Genomic DNA, 22800 nt, shown 5'->3' on the forward strand with positions numbered 1-22800 from the left:
AACTTGTTACCGCATATCGACTTTATACCATATCAACTAAACTTATACACAAACATATCGTAAGGCTTATAATAACAAAATGACTTGATCAACAGTATATAACAAAGTACTAGGCATTTCCTAGTGTCACGGGGCTAGACCTTTCGTCTCGCAATCCGTGCGGCCTTAGGAGATCCGTTCGTCCAAACTCGCCCAAGTCAGCCTTAACTCAAGTGAGGATTCTTTTAGAACTCCTCCAAGGCACCAAATTGAAGAGCGGAAGCGATTTATGCCAAAAGAAGAACAACAAAGAACAACAGAAAGAACGCTCGCAAAGTGTTTGAGTAAATGCTCTCAATTCTCTTATTCACAAAGAATTATGAAATAATGAATGGAGTGAGTACAAATGAGGGGGAGGCTCTCTATTTATAGTTGAGTTCCCCCAAAACCGACGGTGAAGATATAATTACATTGACAGACGAGATTAACCATATCCCTTTATTTTAGGGATTTACAAGAAATGCCATATCAAATCTAATCTAATCTTTACAAGATATGATTCCCTCTATCTTCTAAGATTAGTTACCATATTAGCCTTTGTTGCCATCTCTTCGTTATCGGGCCAACCAGGCTTCAATTTGACAAGCTTATCTAGTAGCTCTTTGAATCGGGCCAGTTCTCGCAGGCCAAATGATCCCCATCTAAGCAATAGACCTCCATTGGATGCATTTGGTGCGATGGTCACGAGCTTTGAACTGCGGCCCGTGACATTCTCCCCCATCCATTCTCGCAACGCCCTCGTTGCAACTTCTGAATGGCACTGACTTGATTCGCCTCGGTCTCGTCTCGACGCATTAGCCTTTCCCTTCCTTCGGGACTTTTGCCTCGGCTTACGTCGCTTCTTAACTCGAGCCGTCCTACTTGTTGTATTTACTCTGGTCAACTGTCCCACATGCATCACTTCATTTTTCTTGAAGTCTGATGCACTACCCACCTCTTCCATAGGTGGAAGCCTTGTCGATGACTCGGCCAACTCTGACGCTTCACTCAACTTGAGCCTCATTGGTCCCAGCTTCACTGTTTTTATCGCAACTTTTTCCTCTAAGTCCAATGACAAACTCACCTCTTCCTTGGGTGGAAGCCTCTCTGATGACTCAACAAGCTCAGACATTGCTTTTCCTTTGACTCCGGCTTGTTTTGGACAGTTCCGTAACTCATGCGGACCACGGCACAAGAAGCACTTTACTCGCTTCTTTTTGCTCCTCTTTACCCTCTTGGCTTCGGCTTTTTCCTTTGCTCAAACCAAGCTTCCTGGGCTCCTTGTCTGCTCCATCGTTCCCTTTGATGACAGACATCCTCAGACACTTCCGTAACCTATACGGACCATGACACAAGAAGCACTCCACTGGCTTCTTCTCGCTTTCGGCCTCCTTGGCTTCGACATCCCTTGCGCTCGAACCAAGTAACAAGGCCTTACCTATCGGCTTCTCCTTAAGCGTAGATTTCTTCAGACATTTCTTTAACATGTGTGGACCGTTGCAAAGAAAGCATTTCAGCTTGTCCCTTTTCCTCTTGGGTTTCCCAACTCGTGGTTTCCCATTACCACCATTGTCACCGTTGCCATTGCCATCAATGATATCTTTCTTGTGATCCATTTCGCATACGCCCCTTTCCTCGGACTTGGAAGATTCAAGCTTGTCTTTCCCTAGACCAAGCTTAACCATGGACTCAACTACCGTCATGGCTTCCGATAGCTTTTGGACACCTCTTTGTTCCACCTTCTGTCTGACCCACGTCTTCAAACCATTTTGAAAAGCAAGCAATGCTTCTTCATCGGTCACATCTGAAACTTGGAGCATGAGTTCCTTGAACTCTCGAACATACTCCCCCACTGTGCCCCATTGCATTATCCCTTGCAACTTTGCCCGAGCTTCTTCCTCGGCAAACTCTAGGTAAAACTGTCCCTTCAGCTCGTATTGGAACTCTTGCCACGTTCCAATCTTATCTTACCTTTTATCTGTGGTCCTGCCTCTCCACCATTAAAGCGCAATGTCAGTAAAAAACATTGAAGAAGTATTTACCTTAACCGCATCTTCCATAATGCCTTTGGCATGGAAGTAATGTTTCATCCTCCACAAGAAATTGTCCACATCGCATGCAGACCTTGTCCCCACAAACTCTTTCGGCTTCGGGACATCCTCGTTACTGAGTGCTGCATTTGCCACTCCTTTCCCCAGGGATGCTCGACACAAGGCCAGCTCTCCCTCGAGCTTCTCTATTCTTGTACTCAAAGCCCTTATCGTGGCCATTGTTTCCTCCTTCAAAGCCATCATCATGGCCTCGAGAGCATCGTTCCTCTTTGTCAGCTTCTTCCTTTGGGCATCTAGCAACTCTCGCACGTTATCCCTTTGGGAAGTGAGACACTCGGTAACAAAGTCCTTGGATTGCTCCATCAAGTCATCAATGCTTTCCCCAAGCGCATTGCCCGACTCTTTGGCGTCTTCCATGGACTCCTCAAGTTTCCCCACACATTTCTCAACAGCCGACAACATCTCCCTCAAAGACTTCCTCGCCCACCTTTGTTCAAACTCTTCTCTTAACATCCCAACGGTGCCTTCGAACCAACTCAAATATCACTTGGTTTAAAACCTGCTCGGATACCACTTATCACGGGGCTAGACCTTTCGTCTCGCAATCCGTGCGGCCTTAGGAGATCCGTTCATCCAAACTCGCCCAAGTCAGCCTTAACTCAAGTGAGGATTCTTTTAGAACTCCTCCAAGGCACCAAATTGAAGAGCGAAAGCGATTTATGCCAAAAGAAGAACAACAAAGAACAATAGAAAGAACGCTCGCAAAGTGTTTGAGTAAATGCTCTCAATTCTCTTATTCACAAAGAATTATGAAACAATGAATGGAATGAGTACAAATGAGGGGGAGGCTCTCTATTTATAGTTGAGCTGCCCCAAAACCGACGGTTAAGATACAATTATATTGACAGACGAGATTAACCATATCCCTTTATTTTAGGAATTTACAAGATATGCCATATCTAATCTAATCTAATCTAATCTTTACAAGATATGATTCCCTCTATCTTCTAAGATTAGTTACCATATTAGCCTTTGTTGCCATCTCTTCGTTATCGGGCCAACCAGACTTCAATTTGACAGGCTTATCTAGTAGCTCTTTGAATCGGGCCAGTTGTCGCAGGCCAAATAATCCCCATCTAAGCAATAGACCTCCATTGGATGCATTTGGTACGATGGTCACAGGCTTTGAACTGCGGCCCGTGACATTAGCTCCATCATAACAAGGTTAAGCATAACACTTCTATACATGAGTTTTACCATCACTTACAAAAGATATCTTATGGACATATCACAACATTAGATACAAACATAAGCATACTCTGATCATCTTGTAGATAGTGTGGTATCCGTACCAAGCCAGCTTCGAGAATTCGATAACCGAGGATCTACACAGAAAGAAATAATGATAGGTAGGCACTCAATTCTTAGTAAGTTCAAATGGAATTTACTATAGGCATAATTGCAAAAGAAAACCCTCAACTTTTGGGGGCTTTTGGTTTTGTGCCCTTGACCTTTTTATTTTTTGATTGACACCCTCAATGTTATGATTTTTTCAGAAATCAGCCCAGTTTTAACGGTAATTGCATGATATTGGGTTTAAGTAAAAATTATGATTTTTCGTTGCATAGTAAAGAAATCGATTTTGAAAATATAAACAATTCTGAGACTTGATTGCATTTTTTTCTTTTCCAAAATGTCATTACTAAGTAAATGAACTATAATTATAAAGACGACCCTAAAACTTGATGTTTTAACAAAAATGACGAGTTATGTAAACCTTGACAAAAATGATGATTTTCAGAGAATGATTTTATTTGGTCATTTCAATGGTCCATGTAGTCAATGTAACCTTCAAGATCCGATTATAACATTTAGGTTAGATTTTGGGATGTTACAAAGAAAATGGACACAATTACTCATATCAAGAAAGGAATGATAGTAAATTCCATGAGAACTTACCTTTCAAAACATCAAATGAGTAAATCTCTTCCAAGACTTATTCAATAACACTATCCTTTCCTCTACTTGCTCCAACACTCTCCAATTCTTTTTCTATACAAGTATGTGGACACACACAACTGACATGAACTAGACATATAATAGCCATTCAATGGCTCACCAACAATATTGTCATGAGATGTATGACCCTATTTAACTCTTTTGAATCATAATATCTGAAATACTCGTATTTTTTTATATTTAACTTTAGACTAAAATCTAATTTCATACTCTTTCATGAGAGGCCTTCTACTTTTAATCTATAACATACTTTCTTAATAGTTTTTAGTTTATTCGATTTAGTCTTTAATGTCAAAATTAACTAAACTTTTAATATTCTTTAATAAACTAATTATAGTTGTCAACGTCGTGTCTAGCAACCAATCTCTCCTTACCGTCTTGGTAATCAAGGGGTAGCCCATTTGACATTACTTCTCTTACCAATACGCAACCCTATAACTTCGCACTTAGAATTTAGCTTTCTAGCAACATTAAGATCGAGAGAGACCTAGTTCTAATCAACAAACTCACCTTAGCAGAATTTATTTAAGTTAGATCATATGCCCGCACAACATAGAATGCGAATCTCTGTCATACCCACCTATGTTGTTTGTCACTAGTATTAGAATCAATTAAAGGAGTATGGGTTTAACAATTTTAATTGACAAGGCCAATATTCTAAGCAATCGAATACAATATCGATATTCAACAAACCTAAATATTTGTAATTAAATAAGAAGACATGCAAATATCAAATAAAAAGAAAAGATGAAGAATAATTAGATTCACAAACTCTGTGAATTGAACTTCGAAACTTTCTTTGCCTAGAAAGAAAGGGTTTAAATACTCATAAAATAAGAAAAAAATGCAAAAACAATATAAAACTAAGAGAGACCATGTCATGGTCTAAGTATGTCCTAGTCTTAACCTAACAATGTCTATTTATAGGGTAAAAATAATATATTGAAAAAAATACAAAAGTGTCATTAATTGAACAAAGCATAGCTTTTCTAGGCTTTTTTGCAAATTTTGTGTCAAACTTCCAAACCCTTTTTGGGCTTGAGTTGTGAAACAACTTTAGTTAAATACTTCAATTCTTCTTGAATTGGTATATTATGAGTCGGAAATGGAGTCTTGTAGCTCAAGTTATGTCTCGGATACTAAAGTTGTGCTGTGTGAAAGTCCAATCTGCAAAAATTTCTCAAAAATAAATTTTAAACAAATATTTTTAAAATTATTGCAATTTTCTAGAGCTTATATATATTTTGAAAAAATTACTTGTTTAAAAAAACCAATAAATATGGTAAAAAATTTAAAAATTTTAAAAAATAAATATGAAAATTTATATATTAGAAAGTTTTTTAAAAAATTAAGTAGTTTTCTCAAAAAATAAATATATAATTTTAAAATTTTTAAAAATAATCTCTAGTATAAAACTTGAAAAATACTATTAGGTATGAATGTGGGGTCAAGCTCAAACAGTAGGTTTTAGAAATATTTTATTATAATTTTATTATATAAATTATTTTTGAATTTTTTATATTTTTATAGTTATTTTTTAGAATTTATAAATTTGTTTTGTAGATTTCAGTTTTATAATTACGAAATCATGTGGAGAAACAGTAATAAAATATATTGAAAATGAAATAACCAAATATTAAATACCTCACAATTTGGTCTGACGATGCTGGATCATTGTATCTCTTCAAATATTTTGTTGAGCCCAACATGTCTCCCCCACACACCAGTGGTTTTCTTTCAAAGAAAGCGACATGGGACAAGCCAATGAAACAAAACAAAAATCAAAATGCATTCAACTACATTTTGCCTGGATATTAATTTATCTTACATCCAGTATGTAATAACAGTTTTAATGGCTAAATTTATAGCCTGCATCACACACCTACGCAGATTTAAATTATTATTATAAAATTTATACACGGCTCCTTCCATGAATTTTCATACAACGTGGGGGACGGAGACTCTGTATTGTATGTATCAATCTCTACGCATTTTAAATTCTCCAACTTGTTCTTTTCCCTGTAAATGAAGTGAAAGACATCACCTCCTTTTCATTAATCAATTCCTATTGGTTCATGTGAATTCTGTACTCTTCTTAATCATATCAAAGCCTGTTTTCTCTAATCCATTCCTTCATCCCTTACCAAGTTGGGGTTTAAATATTCATACTAATATATAGCAAATTTAAGAGAATATTTGTAGAATCGATGTAATTATTACCGAAGAACCAAACACAATCCTTAAATAAAGCAATTGTAATAATAATAGTTGATTGGAAAACGAAGAGGTTTAAATAAAACAAAAGTTGATGTTTTATTGACAGCATAACATGGGGATGGGAGGGTCAAAACATGAAGAGAGAAGACCATAGATTTCTTTGTTTTTGTGTTGGGGTCAACCTTAGGCAACTTCTCCAGCATGTAGATCTACTTGTAAACTTTAACATGTCCGGTTTTTCATCAAGCAATGGGCAATTTTTGTTCTCTAATATACTATATAAACATACGTGAAAGACACAAGAATTGTCATATTCTTTTTATCAATCAGGACGAGTAAGACCCATGAGAGAAAGAGAGTGGGAAGAGCATGGGCAACGCATGAAACAACCCAAAAAGCAATAATGGAGGGTTGGAAAAGATATGTATATTTATTCTGAGGAAGTTATTCTCAAAATAGGTTTAATTTGTTTTAGCTGAATATGTATGTATGAGGTCTGAGGGGAAGTTGCAGAAGCAGTTAATACTGACAGGAAGAGGTGAGGATGTGAGTGGGTATATATGTGTGGCTAGAAGGAAAGGAGGGAAAAGATTATTGCAATGAAAGAAAAAGAGAGAGAGGACCATCTAAGCTAGAGGCAGCTTTTGCGTCCTTACTGGTCCATCTTACGAAAGGCAGTTACCATCAGCAGGTTTCACATATATAAATGCCTCACTATATGGCTTCACACACACATATAATATTTGTCATGGTCCCCAAGTTTATACTTAATAAAGCCAAATAAAAATAATAATACTCTGTTTGTTGCGTGAATGAATATTTGTGCATGTGAGAGGTGGTCTATCCAGATTACATTGCATGCATTGCACTGTTTCTTCCTTACATCCCAAACACTGCCCAAGTGGGTGTTGGGGGGAAAGTTATGCAAGTCATGGATGAGTTAGTTTTTTTTAACCCCAAAAGTATGTTAGCTTTTAATTTTTTGAAAAAGTAAAAACGAAAACAGAAAATAAACAGATGATGGCTGGTGATTGAATTAGGCTGCTTCTTTATATTTTTTATGCAATGCATCCCTCTCCAATATTTGTGATTAAATAGTAATCTATGTTCTGGGATTTTATGTATCAACAGAACAATCAATGAAGGAGGAGGCTGGCTGCTCATTAATATAGGAAGATAGAGGAGACAGACCAAATAGATAAGTGTTATTCCAATAGGGTCGGAAGCGTGTAAATTATTGTACTAAAAAATCACACAAAGTTCAATTCCCAGGGAAGAGAGGTGGATCACATGGATCTCTTAAATACCAAGTCTTTCCTTAGACAGAATATCCCTTCTATAGTAATTTAATAGCACAATTAAATACTACTATTATACCCTCAAATATTGAAAGAAAAATAGGACAAGAAAGAACACAAGAGATTTAACGAGGTTCGGTAAATTATACCTACGTCCTCGGGCACTAACACCAGATGATAACTTTACTATCTCCAAAGTATTACAAACAAATAGAATTCCTTAAGAATTCTCAAATGGGAGAAGAGAGAAAACTAAGAGAGAAAGATTGGTTGGGATGAATTGAAATGAGAAATGAGAAGGCCTATTTATAGTTGAGGTTTAAGGACCAAACAATAAATAGCCCATTATCTCAAGGACCAAAAAAAAATTATCCCATGCCACTTTTTCAAAGTCAACTTTAGGGTGCTAAACTTGCACCACTTTGTATTGTTTGCCATTAATGTTGTCTTCCATTAATGTTAACAATCTCCACCTTGAAGATTTGATTAGGATAATCACATCTTCACACACTTCCTTCAACTCCCCAAATTCGATAAAGTTATCTTTTGTAGTGCCTACAAATGCACTCTCGAGCGCCATACACCTGAAGGTGCTCAAATTCTCAGGATATTAATCAAGTTCAAACAATGATTAAACTTGATTGTTGTTACCACCTTGGTCATCATATCTGCGGGATTATCTGCTGTCGGAATCTTCTGAAGTAGAATTTTTCCTTTTTCAAAGACTTCCCGCACAAAGTGATATCTTACGTCGATATGCTTGGTTCTTGAATGATAGACTTGATTTTTCGCTAAATGAATAGCGCTCTAACTGTCACAATATAAACTTATGTGACTTTGAACAACTCCTAAGTCTTTCAACAATCCATTAAGCCAAATAGCCTCCTTAACAGCTTCTGTAACTGCCATATATTCTGCCTCTGTAGTAGACACAGCTACTGTAGACTGTAAGGTAGACTTCCAACTCACTGGGGCTTTCGCAAGAGTAAACAAATACCCCGTAGTTGAACGACGTTTATCTAAATCACCAGCAAAGTCGGAATCAACATATCCAACTACAAACTGACCAAGTGCTTCATCCCGTTCAAAAATTAAACCAACATCTACGGTTTTTCGAAGATACCGTAGAATCCATTTCACAACTTGCCAATGTCCTTTTCCAGGATCATGCATATACCTGCTTACAACTCCAACAGCTTGTGAAATGTCAGGCCTCGTACACCCCATCGTATACATCAAACTCCCAACTGCATTAGCATATGGGACTTTTGCCATATATTCTCTTTCATCTTCAGTCTTCGGAGATAATTGAGCACTAAGTTTCAAATGAGAAGCAAGTGGGGTACTTACATGTTTTGTGTTTTCATTTACACCAAAACATTGTAATACCTTTTTCAGATATTGCTTCTGATTTAAACAGAGCTTGCCTCTCGGTCTATCTCTACTTATCTCCATGCCGAGAATCTTCTTGGCCTCACCTAGATCTTTCATCTCGAACTCTTGATTCAACTGAGCCTTCAGCTTATCTATCTCATTTTGGCTCTTCGAAGCGATTAACATATCATCAACATACAAGAGTAGATAAATGAAAGATCCGTCATGCAGCTTCTGCAAATATACACAATTGTCATATTTGCTTCTTGTGTACTTCTGCCTTCTCATAAAGCTATCAAATCGCTTGTACCACTGTCTCGGGGATTGCTTCAATCCATATAGCGATTTGTTAAGCTTACAAACCCAATTTCTACCACCAGCATCTGTGTATCCTTCTGGCTGAGTCATATAGATCTCCTCTTCTAACTCACCACGCAAGAAAGCCGTCTTAACATCAAGTTGAGCTAGCTCCAAATTCAACTGTGCTACCAAGGCCAACAAAATTCTAATGGAGGAATGCTTCACAACAGGGGAAAATACATCATTGTAGTCAATTCCCTCCTTCTGAGCGTAGCCTTTAGCTACCAATCTTGCCTTGTAGCGAATATCCTTCTTGCTAGGAGATCCATCTTTCTTTGCGAATACCCACTTGCATCCGATTGCCCTTTTACCTTTCGGTAATTGCGCCAACTCCCAAGTATTGTTCTTCCGGAGAGACTGCATTTCTTCATCCATGGCGCTTTTCCATTTATCACTTTCTAAGCTTTGCATTGCTTCTTGATAAGTGATAGGAATATCATCAACAACGGGAAGGGCGTATGCCACCATATCAGTAAATCGAGCAGGTTTACGAATTTCTCTCCGTGGCCTTGTAACTGCAACTGGTTCTGGTGTACTTAGTGGTTCTTGGGTCAGAACCTCTTCAACCTCTAATTCCTCCATTGTGGCTGGAGAATTAGACTTATTAACTGGGCAAATCCCCATCTGCTCAAACTCCACCTATTTTGGAGTACACTCCACCTGCTGTGGAGTATTGCTCGTCTGAATATCTTTATCTGCTACCTTTTTCAATGTGGCAGATTCATCAAAGGTAACATCTCTGCTACAGATCATTTTCTTTGTGCTTAAGCACTAAAGACGAAATCCCTTCACTCTAGAAGTGATTCCCATAAAGAGAGCTTTCTTTGCCCTCGGATCTAACTTTGACTCCTTCACATGGTAATATGCAGTGGTTCCAAACACATGTAAGGAATCATAATCTGTAGCCGGTTTTCCAGACCATACCTCCATAGGAGTTTTTCTTTCTAATGCAGATGATGGCAAACGATTAACAAGATGGCCAGCGTATGTCACAGCCTCAGCCCAAAATTGCTTGCCCAACCCAGCATTGGACAACATACATCGAACTTTCTCCAGCAATGTTCGATTCATACGCTCTGCCAATCCATTCTGCTGTGGTGTATCCCTAACTGTGAAGTGTCGAACAATACCATACTCTTGGCACACATCGAAGAACGAATCACTTTTATATTCCCCTCCATTGTCCGTCCTAAGCCGCTTGATTTTCTTGCCAGTCTGGTTTTCGATCATAGTTTTCCATTTAAGAAAAACTCTAAGCACTTCATCCTTAGTTCTATGGTATACACCCAAACTCTTCTGGAAAAGTCATCAACAAAAGTAACAAAGTAGTGTTTTCCTCCCAATGAAGGTGTCTTGGAAGGCCCCCACACATCTGAGTGAACATATTCCAAAATACCTTTTGTATTATGGATAGCAGTACCGAATTTCACTCTCTTTTGCTTTCCCAGAACACAATGCTCGCAAAATTTTAATTTGCAAGCCTTTGCACCTTTCAACAATCCTTGCTTTGCCAGAATTTACAAGGATTTTTCGCTGGCATGTCCCAACTTCATATGCCACAACTGCATTGAGTCCAATTCTTTGTTACCGGAAGCTGTAGCGACTGCTCCAATAACTGTACTACCTTGGTAGTAATACAAGTTATTTTTTCTGATACCCTTCAATATCACAAATGCGCCAGATGTCACTTTCAAAACCCCATCTCTCATAGTAACAACTGAACCATTAGATTCCAAGGCTCCCAATGAGATGAGATTTTTCTTCAAACTGGGCACGTATCGAACATCAGTCAGAACTCTGGTTGATCCATCTTGATTCTTTAATTGGATTGAACCTATCCCAACAGTTTTACAGGCATTGTCATTGCCCATATAAACAACTCCTCCATTTAGTTCTACTAAATCAGAGAACCACTCCCGGTTAGGGGACATATGATAGGTACAACCCGAATCCAATATCCACTCATCTGAATGGAACGACGATGATGATGCAACCAGTGATAGTTCAGAGTCACTAGTATCATGCTTTGCAACACAAGCATCTACAGCAGCTTTTCCCTTATTCTTCAGCTTTGGACAATTTTTCTTCCAGTGGCCTTTCTCATGACAAAAGGCACATTCATCTTTCCCGAGTCTAGACTTTGAATTTGATCTCCCCTTTTGAGTTTTCTTCCGAGTGTATGAATGACCTCGGACTACTAAAGCTTCTGTATCTCTGATTGAGTTTTTCTGTTTGTCCTTCTTTCTCTGTTCATAACTGTATAAGGCCGCACAGACTTCGCTAAGAGATATATCACTCCTGCCATGAAATAGAGTAGTTTCTAGGAACTCAAACTCCTCAGGAAGTGACCCCAACAGCATCAAAGCCAAATCTTCATCTTTGAATGTCTCATCCATATTCAGCAAATCAGTGACTAACTGATTAAATTTGGTGATGTGATCATTCATTGTGGTACTTGGGACGTATGTGAAGCGAAACAGTCTTTTCTTCAAGTGGAGCTTATTTTGACTGTTTTTCTTCAAAAAATTTTCTTCAAGTGCCACCCACAACTTATTTGCAGAAGTCTCCTTTGAAAAAGCATACCTCTGCTCTCGAGAAAGGCATGATCGAATTGTGCCACATGCCAACCGATTGATCGCCTTCCAATCTTTCTCCTGTACATCATCTGGTTTCTCTTCATCAATGGCAATGTCTAGACCCTGCTGAAAAAGGGCATCTAGAACCTCACTTTGCCACATACCAAAATGGCCCGTGCCATCAAAGATCTCCACGGCCAATCTTGCATTTGCAATTGTCGGTCTTGTCCACATGGACGATGTTGAAGCTCCTACATCGACCGTTTTCTCCATAATCTTTCAATATACCTAAGGAAATCTTTTCTGATGTGGAAGATCAGTTTAAACTGCAACCACAGAGCATACTACGATTAACCTTCGGCTCTTGATACCACTTGTTGTTCCAATAGGGTCGGAAGCGTGTAAATTATTGTACTAAAAAATCACACAAAGTTCAATTCCCAGGGAAGAGAGGTGGATCACATGGATCTCTTAAATACCAAGTCTTTCCTTAGACATAATATCCCTTCTATAGTAATTTAATAGCATAATTAAATACTACTATTATACCCTCAAATATTGAAAGAAAAATAGGACAAGAAAGAACACAAGAGATTTAACGAGGTTCGGTAAATTATACCTACGTCCTCGGGCACTAACACCAGATGATAACTTTACTATCTCCAAAGTATTACAAACAAATAGAATTCCTTAAGAATTCTCAAATGGGAGAAGAGAGAAAACTAAGAGAGAAAGATTAGTTGGGATGAATTGAAATGAGAAATGAGAAGGCCTATTTATAGTTGAGGTTTAAGGACCAAACAATAAATAGCCCGTTATCTCAAGGACCAAAAAAAAATTATCCCATGCCACTTTTTCAAAGTCAACTTTAGGGTGCTAAACTTGCACCACTTTGTATTGTTTGCCATTAATGTTGTCTTCCATTAATGTTAACAATAAGCCCCACCCTTTCTAATTAATTCTGTCTGAACAAAAATTATTCCAAAGAAAATTTTATGTTTTGAGTTCTTTTGGAGCTAAAATCTATAGGAATCTGCCTTCAATCTTTCAAAATTTTATTTCGGTGTACCTCCACTCAGATTGATTCTTAATCATATAAATATAATTAAAATAAGGGAACCCTTCCATATATTTTAACAATTTAATCCTTGTATTTATTGATATAATTGTAATTGTCATGTAAATTTTTAAATTGATTTAGTATTTCTATTATACTAATCTAAAAAACTGTTTATATTAATATTTATTGAACAATTCAAAATTTTTTTATATAAAATAAATAGTTAGAAATTTTTAATTTATATGAAAGTTGACATTATAATCTATATGAATAGAATATGAAATATGGCGTTCGATCATTAAAATTTTAACCATACCAAAATTTAAGGAAGGGTGTAAAACTATTTTTAATTTTTCACCGGTGTAAGTGGATCCTTTCCCCATTAAAATATATTAATTTATCAATTCAAATATTATAATAGAATATTTTCAAATAATAATTAAAGTATTTTTAATATATTAAATTTTTTTTCAAACTCGTACTTTATATATATATTTGATGAATTTTTTCGTATTAGTTGAATGATAGATTACATTAAAAATTTACTTATAAATATTTTATATTTAAAATTTATTTAATATCATTTGTAAAAGTACACTAAATATATATATTTTTAAAACACCAAAGCGTCTAAATATTTCACTTAATCAGCATCGTTGTTTGTAAAATCAACTTTAATTCAAGGTTTAATCACTTTATTACCTAAATTATATATCATTTTCATTCTAATTTCTCCAATTTTTAAAATTGTCTATTAAGAATGTGACATGCAAAATATTCTTATTAGATTGATTGCTAACCTAGGTATTAATATTTTTTAACAAGTAATTAAACAGTTAACTTAATTTAATTATTCAGTTATATTCATATACCCAAATTGATTAAAAACAAACCCCAAATTTAACTACCCAAGATATATTATTCTAGTGTGCAAACAATATTAGCGGTAAATGTAAATCAAAATGTCAAATATATTTACTTAGTTTTTATGTAATGTTTTTTAGGTTTTTAGTATATGAGTTGAATAGCAGATTTTTCAAATTAGTTATCACAATGGATAAACTCGTGACACTCAACTCATGATTGTTGGAAATATAAACTGAACGTAAATAAATAAAATAATCACTATATCGTGGAAGAACCACTGTCTTAGAAGCAAATTCGTCCTAATCGGTGTAATCGTGTAATGGACATCACCCCCCAAGGTCAACACAGTACCTCAATATTCGTACACTCGAATAAAGAAGGTAGAACACAATTGGTATTGCTCTTCTCGAAAGGAATCGAAAATATAGGACAGAAAATAAAACTGAAGATTTAGCCGAAAATTTTGATAGGAAAATAAAACTGGCGAGTTGAGAAAAGAAGAATGAGGTTGTTGTTTTTCTTGTTGTCTAAAATGAGGAGAATGATCTGCCATTTAAACTATTTTTTGAAGAGGTAAAATGGTAAAACATGCAGTGTCAATTTTCACAAGAAGTGTAACACCCAGAAACTGACTAGATTTTCTGTAACAGTCAGAGGATTTTTGGCAACTTAAAATATTCTGGAAAAAAAAATAGAATAAATCCTTTTCCAAAAAGAAACACGTGCAGTACGTGTTAACACGGGCCGGGCAGCGACGGCGGTGCACATGTGTTGGGCCTTTAGCCCTAATTACTCAATGAGGGTAAGAGGCAAGGCTATATTTAAACCCTCTTAGTAGCCTTTTCTTAACCAATATGAGATTACTCACTTTTCATTACCAACAAATGATCATATTTAAATCCGCTCTTTATGTAGCCATAGCATTTAGGAAGAGCGTCAACTTGGATAAATTTATATAAAAAAAATCATTAGAAAACTCCTAGCCAGAAGCTAAAAGAGTAGGGGGGATACTAGAGGGGTAGGTTGGGGTCTTGGCCTCCCTAAAATGGATAATTTAGTTCCTTAAAATTTTAAAAAGTTATAAATTAATACATGATAAAATTACGTTTTGTCTCTCTTTAAAATGATAAAATTATGATTTAGTCTTTTGAAAAATTATAAAGTTTTAAGCTTACAATGAGGAAAAATTGCATTTTGGCTCTTATAAAAAATTTTAATTTAATTTCGGCCCCTCCAAAAAAAATTAACTTCACCAGATTATCTAGTTTGAAATATAAATTTCCAACATTATTTGATTAAGAAAATATACTATTATTGAGTTGAATGATGAAAACGGTGATGATAAAGTCAAAATGAAAATTGGTGCTTATCCCTCAACTAGGAATAGCACACTAGAGATATACGTAAAGTTTGAGGATGTTGAGGCAAGTGGCCTGAGCTTATCCAAATTTCCTGTTAGTATGTCTTCCAATGTTGGTAAGAAATATGACTAAGAAGGCTCAACAACATGTTTGTGTCATGATTTTGCATCGTTGTCGAAAAATCCATATTCGAGGATATTGTCATCATTTTTAGCAAGGCATTCTTGTGTAAGTGTCTTAAATTTCAACTTCGGTAAACCAATGAGGATTGCTACTAACCTGTATGCAGAGATCCCATCAAGTTCTATAGGGAAGCATTCTGTAAGAAGCTTTTATTTCAACTTTACTATGTTGATGTTATATGCTTCAAACTCTTATACATAGATCACATTATGTGGAATCAAGATACATTCTATAAGCACATCTGATTTGAACATAGGATTCTTGATGGAGAATGATGTCGAGTCGTGCCTATACACTAGTGAAGGGATATTCAAGTAGTTACATAATTTGAAAACTAGGATTGATTTTGGTAATCAGGGTAATGTTGAAAAAATCCGATTTAGAAAGTGGGTTTTAATCACAACAAAAGTTTGAAATTTTTGAAAACTGGGCCTATTTTTTATATTCACAACAATAAAATTTTTACTGACAAGTGCCTATGCTTTGTGCGTTATGGATTTGGATTGTTCTCAACTTTCGATCGAGCGACCTTCTCCACTATCCTTGTGCCCCAAATTGTGTCGAGTGTGGGCTTGAGCAACATGAACCAAACATAGAACAAGAAACGATTTTATTACTTTCAATAGGAAATTAATTCTCTCAATAGAAACCGGTAAAAATTGTAATTCCCAAAAAACATAATTTTCTTAGCTTTCTGGTAAAACAACAATATATGAAAACTTATTGTAAATAGTTCTACTAGTGTCATCTATTTATAGGGATAGATAGGAGAATCCTAGTTGAATAAAAATAATATAAATAATATTTATTTAATAGAAAACACACTCCTAATCCAATTGTAGTAGAGGTGGGCGGCACACCCTAGATAATAATTCCAAGGTTGTCGTCCCTCTCATGTAATATGTGGGGAGTTTGGTCTATTTTATATTGGGTTTAATTATATGTGCTTCATAGACTTTTGACCCAACACTTTATAATTTAATCCAACCCAACATTTTTTTCTATTTCCCAAAATAAATATTAATTAATTAAAATAATTTCTTAATTAAATAATTTTCTCAACCAAATTCTAATTCTGTTAAAGTTATGACAACTTTATCGTAAAAGAGTCTATGAAGAAATATATTTAATTTCCTTATTCAAATGGATTCATAATGACTAATTAATTTAATTCCATTTCAAATTTCATTTAATTAATTATAATTAATTAAATAATAATTTAAAAACCTTAAATTAATTCTCAAGTCATTTATATACTTAGTTGCATTCATTTGTGAATGTCACCCTTTTCTCTAATTTCATCATTTTTATTCATTTTTGTTCATTTGGTTCTACATGCAATTCATTTATGGTTTCAATGAGCTAGGGAGTGACCGATTGGATATATATAAGTAGGGCTTAAATAGTTTATAAATTAAGTACTAGTTTTTCGCCTATTAATTATAAATTTATTTAATCACAAAGTCATTCCACTATAGTATCGTGATTGAGCTCTCACTAATTACATACCATTATGAAATCTACTTAATAAGTGTTCGTCCAATGACCTTGTCATAAGTGTATTACCCTCATAGAATATCCTTAGTCTCTTTTTGGATAAATTTGTTCTCCTAATATGATCCTATTTTATCTCATAGTAATTATTACATCTTCCTTCATGAAAAATCAATTACAATTAAATAGTAATCAAATCATTTATCACAAAGATAAACGACTCGTGACCACATGTACTTTTCATCTATCATGTAATGCCAATGAGAGGATATTTTTTACTCATTAGTTGGGATATGAATTCCACTATTGTGAATGATGTTACATATTACAGAAGTCTTATACCTAATGCACTAGCTTTCGGTTCCTTATGTATTTGAACTTAGGCTTTACTTACATCAAAATATACGAGTCACACGTACATAGTCAATTATCCATTCAATATTAATGTATGTCACATTGTGAACGTCACAAGCGGATAAATCCATAAATGGATTTAGGATCAATTCTAATTGGGTCCTACCTGATTTACTGTTTGTCCAATAAATCACATCTATGTATTTATCATCTGGGAGTCAACCGCTTCGATTCTTAAGAAAAAGCCTCTCCCCAATTGGGTTTGATAAATGACATATTAGTTTTTGAATTGGTTTGTTAATTTTCGATTAGACTAAAGACATGCTTAGGTTTTTCTACTAATGCAAGTTGTCTTTCCATATTACGATTTGACCACGTAATACCACTTAGTATTAGTTAAACATTAGATAGTCAATGAGCCAATATTTGCTTCCATTTTTCTTTGCGTGCAAAAACATCAAAGAAAATATACAAAGGGTATTAATGTAATTAATGAATATTTTATTAAGCCGATTTGTTTAAAAAATACTACATTAAGGGAACTAGATCCCAACAGGTAAATGATGTGAACATGATGAAGAACTAGCCCAAGAGCTTAGCCTTGATGGTGCTAAAACAAGTTTACTTTTTGAGCTTGAGGTCATTCCAATTGGTGTAAAGGTCAATAATTCTAATGATGAAGTACCTAACAATGTTGTTGTTAACGAAATGTGTTCTAGAGGATCAAGTGGAAATCTACCACTGTATGAACCCCCATCCCACATATGCAACATTGACATTAATGCAATGTGTGTATTAGAATTTTTGAAATTACCTCTTTCGATACCAAGGCATGTGAACTCTTTTTTCAAATTCCAACAATTTGTATATTGGGATAGAGTTTCCTTCTAAAGTGGCCTTGCTTTTAAAAATAAAGCATTACAATATTAAACATTTAGTAGATTTTAAAGTTAAGAAATCTACTACGGTCGAATATATTGCAAAGTGCTTAAAGCATGGTGATGGGTGTAATTAAAATATTGTGGCATCACTTAGATAGAGAAAGCAAGTCTAACAGATAAATAAATATAATGATTCACATGTATATGTTGTTGGAGGTATATTACAGAATCATTGAAAGTGGGATTTTGACATTATCTGTGACTATATAGTGCCTTTGGTGCAAGCCAATTTGGGAATACATGTTTTAATCTTGATCATTGATGTCTAATCGCAATATCAATTTCTTGTCTTATACACTAAATCATGGCATACAAAACAAAATGATATGACTCAACTATATGAAAATTGGGATAAATCCTTTAATGAGCTACTTTGATGGTTGAATGTAATGGAGAAACACATTTTAGGTGGTGAAAATGCAAATAAAATCTGCATACCATGGACATTGGATGGCCACATGAATTTTTTTTTTACAATTAATGTTTTGGACATTCAAGCCTTGTATTGATGTATTTCAAGTTTGCAAACCAATTGTTCAAAAACAATACTTGGATGTACGAGAATATATACAAACATTGTTGTTGGCTATTGTATAGAATGGTAACCAAAACATCTTGTTAATATCGATTACAATTGTTAAAAAGGAGATGAAGGAAGCTTGGGATTTTTTTCTTGAAATACTTACATAGGAATGTCGTTATGCAATATGGGATATACACTATATCCAATAGAGCAACAGTGAAAAAAGCTGTGTTTAATTGTCTTAGAAGCCTATAGAATTATGCTCATCATAAGTATCGGATACAACATATAGATTTAATTATATGGGAACATTTCACAATAATGATAAATATAAACTTTAATAGGGTACAAGCTCGTACCGAACCTATTACAGATGAGGAAGTTTTTTGTCCGCAATGACCAAAGTTCACAAACAATGTGTAGTGGTGGAAATAGATAAGATATTGAAGATGATGGAATGGAAAAAAGATTTCTAATCTGATTTGGTGATGAATTTGGCCTTGTAATATGGAGATGTGATTCCTCATAAAAGATAATTTCAGATGAGCAATTACTCGTATATGGTGCCAATGGGTATCCTTCCTTCATGGAAAGCCTTTAGATGGATGATCTCTAGATAAATGATACCAAAGAATGCCCTTTTCCCATGAAAAGGACCTTGGACAGATAAAAATGTCAAGAAATGGTCTATTCCATAAAGAGAGTCTTGAATGGTGTTTCAAGGATAAAAAGAATAGTCCCTTATTATGGATACTTTCTTAGGATGTGATTTTGATCCTTTATGAATGAAGCGAGGGTGGCGAAAGTTGTCCTTCGAGGTGTACTCCAATGGTCAAGATGATAATCGGGCGAAATAAGTAAAGTAACCAAAAAAAAACAAAGTATAAAAAGTAATATGCTTAAAGTGCAAACAAAGTGAAGTAGAATGTCTTTGGACAAGCGTATTGTTGTGATAAGTAATGATTTTGGTCGGGGGAGGGGTATAAAAGTATATAGTAAAAGAGAACCAAAGAAAATTGCTCTTAAATGGATAAGATCTTATGGGATTGTATTGTGTTTTGAGATATGATTGTTCAAATGGGCAAACCCTTCTATTTATAGTACTTTCCTCGCCAAGCAAACATGTTAAGTTGGGCGTTGGCCACATGTCTTCTTGTGAGATCTTATGTGATTGTATTGTGTTTTGAGATATGATTATTCAAATGGGCAAACCTTTTTATTTATAGTACTTTCCTTGCCAAGCAAACATGTCAAGTTGGGCGCTGGCCACATGTCTTCTAGTGAGATGATGGGAAATAGGTGTTTTTTTAAGGTGCATACATATTATTAATTGTGTAAGGGTGCAAGTGGTGTTTACTTACAATTGATTATGACTTTTGGATAGCTTTTCCATGCCAAAATGGGCTCTTTATTCCCCAGAGTAGGCCTTTGGTGCCCCGTAATGGGCCTGTATGCCTAAGAATGGTCATATACACTCGAGAATGAGCTCCTATATCCATTGTCAATGGTTAGGATGGGAAGCATTCTTTTGATCTAGCCTAGTGATCATGTCTAACATTTAGTGCATCAACATGGTCTAGGAATTTCAATGCCAATTGTATTGGATCTAAAACCCCCTCATATATTCACTTCTAGTTCTAACCTTCTTTTTACTTGGTTTAGGTTGTTTCTTAAATGAAATCCCCTCTTGCGTTCACTCTTAATTTAGCATAATTTGCATAACATGCCTATATATGGCTTTGGTGAAGGTTAGAACAAGTTTGAATGAAGATCTGTGGAAGTGAGAAGGTGGGATGATCATGCAAAGAAAAAGAGATCTAAAGCTTGAGCAGTTTAATGTGGGCATTGTAACACCTAGCTTGATGGTTGCAGTGCTCTGAAGGTTTCCATCTGATGCTTCTTATTCATTTTTTTACTTGGAACAAGGCTATTTCTATATTTTTGCCCGTAGATCGTGTTGTAACCCTATAATGCTATGTAAACACATATAAATAACACATTTTAGGCTAGGTTAAGGGTGCTATTGAGTCTTAAGATAGTATGTGCTATTCAAGAAATTTTTTTTTCAATTTTATTCTCTCTAGCTTTCAAGAGTAGTTGCTTGGATAATTACTTGTGGATTTCAATCAACTCTTGGATCAAATTATTAAAAAGACCTTTGCTTCAATCAAATAAAATTTTCTACTCTTTTCTATAATATTTTTCTTTGCACTTATGTTTTCTTTTATATGTTGTGTTAATTTTAATTTCACCATGCACTACTTTTTCCAAGTTGTATTAATGGTTTAGTAATTGAAGTAGGTTAAATATAGGTTTAGACTGTGGGTAGATTAATTATTCAATTTGTTACTATTAGTTAACCTAGGTGATAGATAGGTTAATGAAAATATCATAGAAGAATGCAACAGAACGTTGACTTAACCTTAGCAAACCCCATTCAATAGTTACCCAACTCACTAAGATATACACCAACTGTGAGATTGTTATAAGTTATACACTAATGTAGCAAATCTCCATCTAAGTCTCCTAGCTTCTTTCAAATCACATAATTGTGGTATTTGCCTTACATGTATCTGATTTTGAGATTTATTTAATAAGAGTAATCTCCTATGAATATTTATCAAATTTATGAATTAATATAGGATTAAGTAATTATTAATTAACTTAAAAGACTTTCACAAATTAGAGAATAAAAGTAGGGATTATTTTGATTTAATTTGAAAAAAATTATTTGTGATATGTAATATTTTGATTTTCTAAAATCAAATCCACAATATTATTATTTGATCAAGGTTCAAATTGTTTTTTTTTATATATATATATAAAATTATTTTTTTCAGTCCTAAAGCGAACCTTGTGATCCGTACTTGCTTAGGTACCCACATTCTCTGACAACACATGTTGCTGTCGAGTGTGGAAGCACATTCACACTCTCATGTTTTCTTTCCCTTGTATGTCCTTCACTTGATTAGACTAGGATTCAGATCGTACAAATGACATTGTTATTGATACTAATCCCATAATTTGCATGGGAACTAAACTGTGGGATGAAATAAAGAAAGGAGAGATGGAGGTTGTGAAGTTAAATAGGTTGATTTATATATCTTCTTGCTTTCCATAACATTCAACATCTCTCACACATGGGTTAAGATTAATCCACCATCTGTCTGTGAGGAAACAAACTTAATTTGTACAAATTCATCTAAACCCAGAAAAAGTTTATAATTCTTGGGCTAAGTTAGATTCACTACTAACTACTTAAACACGCACAAAAAAAAACCCAAGTTAATGGGTTCAAAATAGTAAAGCCTAATAAGAGGGGTGAAGAGAAGGACGTTAAAAAAAGAGAAGCTAGAAAGCTTCTTTTTGGCCATCATTCTCCAAGCCAAGCCCCATCGTTTGACGACATTAATCAATGTTTATCGAAGCATAGAAGTGAGAGAGCGAAAAACGACTTCTTCACAAGGGATGGTAAGGCCCATATCGTGGTTAAAACCAAACTCTTCTTCAGCTCGTTGAAGCAAGCATTGGAATTCAGGGTGAGTCAAGAAGGTGATAGGGACAATGTATCTGCTTCGGTTTTCGCCAACATAAACGGCGAAATGACCTTTGGGAACGTCAAGAGGGAGTCCATCTTCGCCGTACCCATGTTTCTTGCCTAAGCTTGAACATCTCTTCAGAATTTGCTTCAGAACAGCAGTTTGTGGCAGTTTGGACGACTTTCTCATAGCCATTGTTGCTGCGGCACTGCAAGCGAGAAATGGAGGGTTGAGAGGGGGGGAGGAGATAAAGCGGTATTTATTTAACAAGAGAGATCATGTGGAAGAGAAAGGAGGGGGGGGGGGGCCGAGGGATCATGTGCGACTGTGGGGGCAAAGCTAGCTACAGAAGGAAGTACCACGGGTGTTATCTATATATTTAGATTATAAAATACAAATAAGACACATAAATAAATTATAAAAAAAAATGTCTGCAAGCCTCTTCTTTTTCGCCCTGATTTGTAATCTTTCTAATTCCGTTTAATTATAGGGTAAATTACACCCAAAGTATCTAAACTATTAGTAAGTTTACGTTTTAGTCACTCAACTTCAAAAAGTTATAAAA

The 22800-nt window shown here is 35.2% G+C and overlaps 1 protein-coding gene across 1 annotated transcript; it reads right to left on the reverse strand.

Annotated features, from left to right (window-relative positions):
• Positions 1-21773: 21773 nt before the first annotated feature.
• Positions 21774-22524, reverse strand: LOC107900433 (auxin-responsive protein SAUR50). Its single transcript, XM_016826031.2, has one exon. It carries the CDS (start codon positions 22428-22430, stop codon positions 22116-22118), a length of 315 nt encoding a protein of 104 aa, XP_016681520.1. The 5' UTR covers positions 22431-22524; the 3' UTR covers positions 21774-22115.
• Between the last annotated feature and the right edge of the window lie 276 nt (positions 22525-22800).

Source organism: Gossypium hirsutum, chromosome D12, assembly GCF_007990345.1.
Source record: "Gossypium hirsutum isolate 1008001.06 chromosome D12, Gossypium_hirsutum_v2.1, whole genome shotgun sequence".
In the NCBI taxonomy this organism is placed as follows: domain Eukaryota; kingdom Viridiplantae; phylum Streptophyta; class Magnoliopsida; order Malvales; family Malvaceae; genus Gossypium; species Gossypium hirsutum.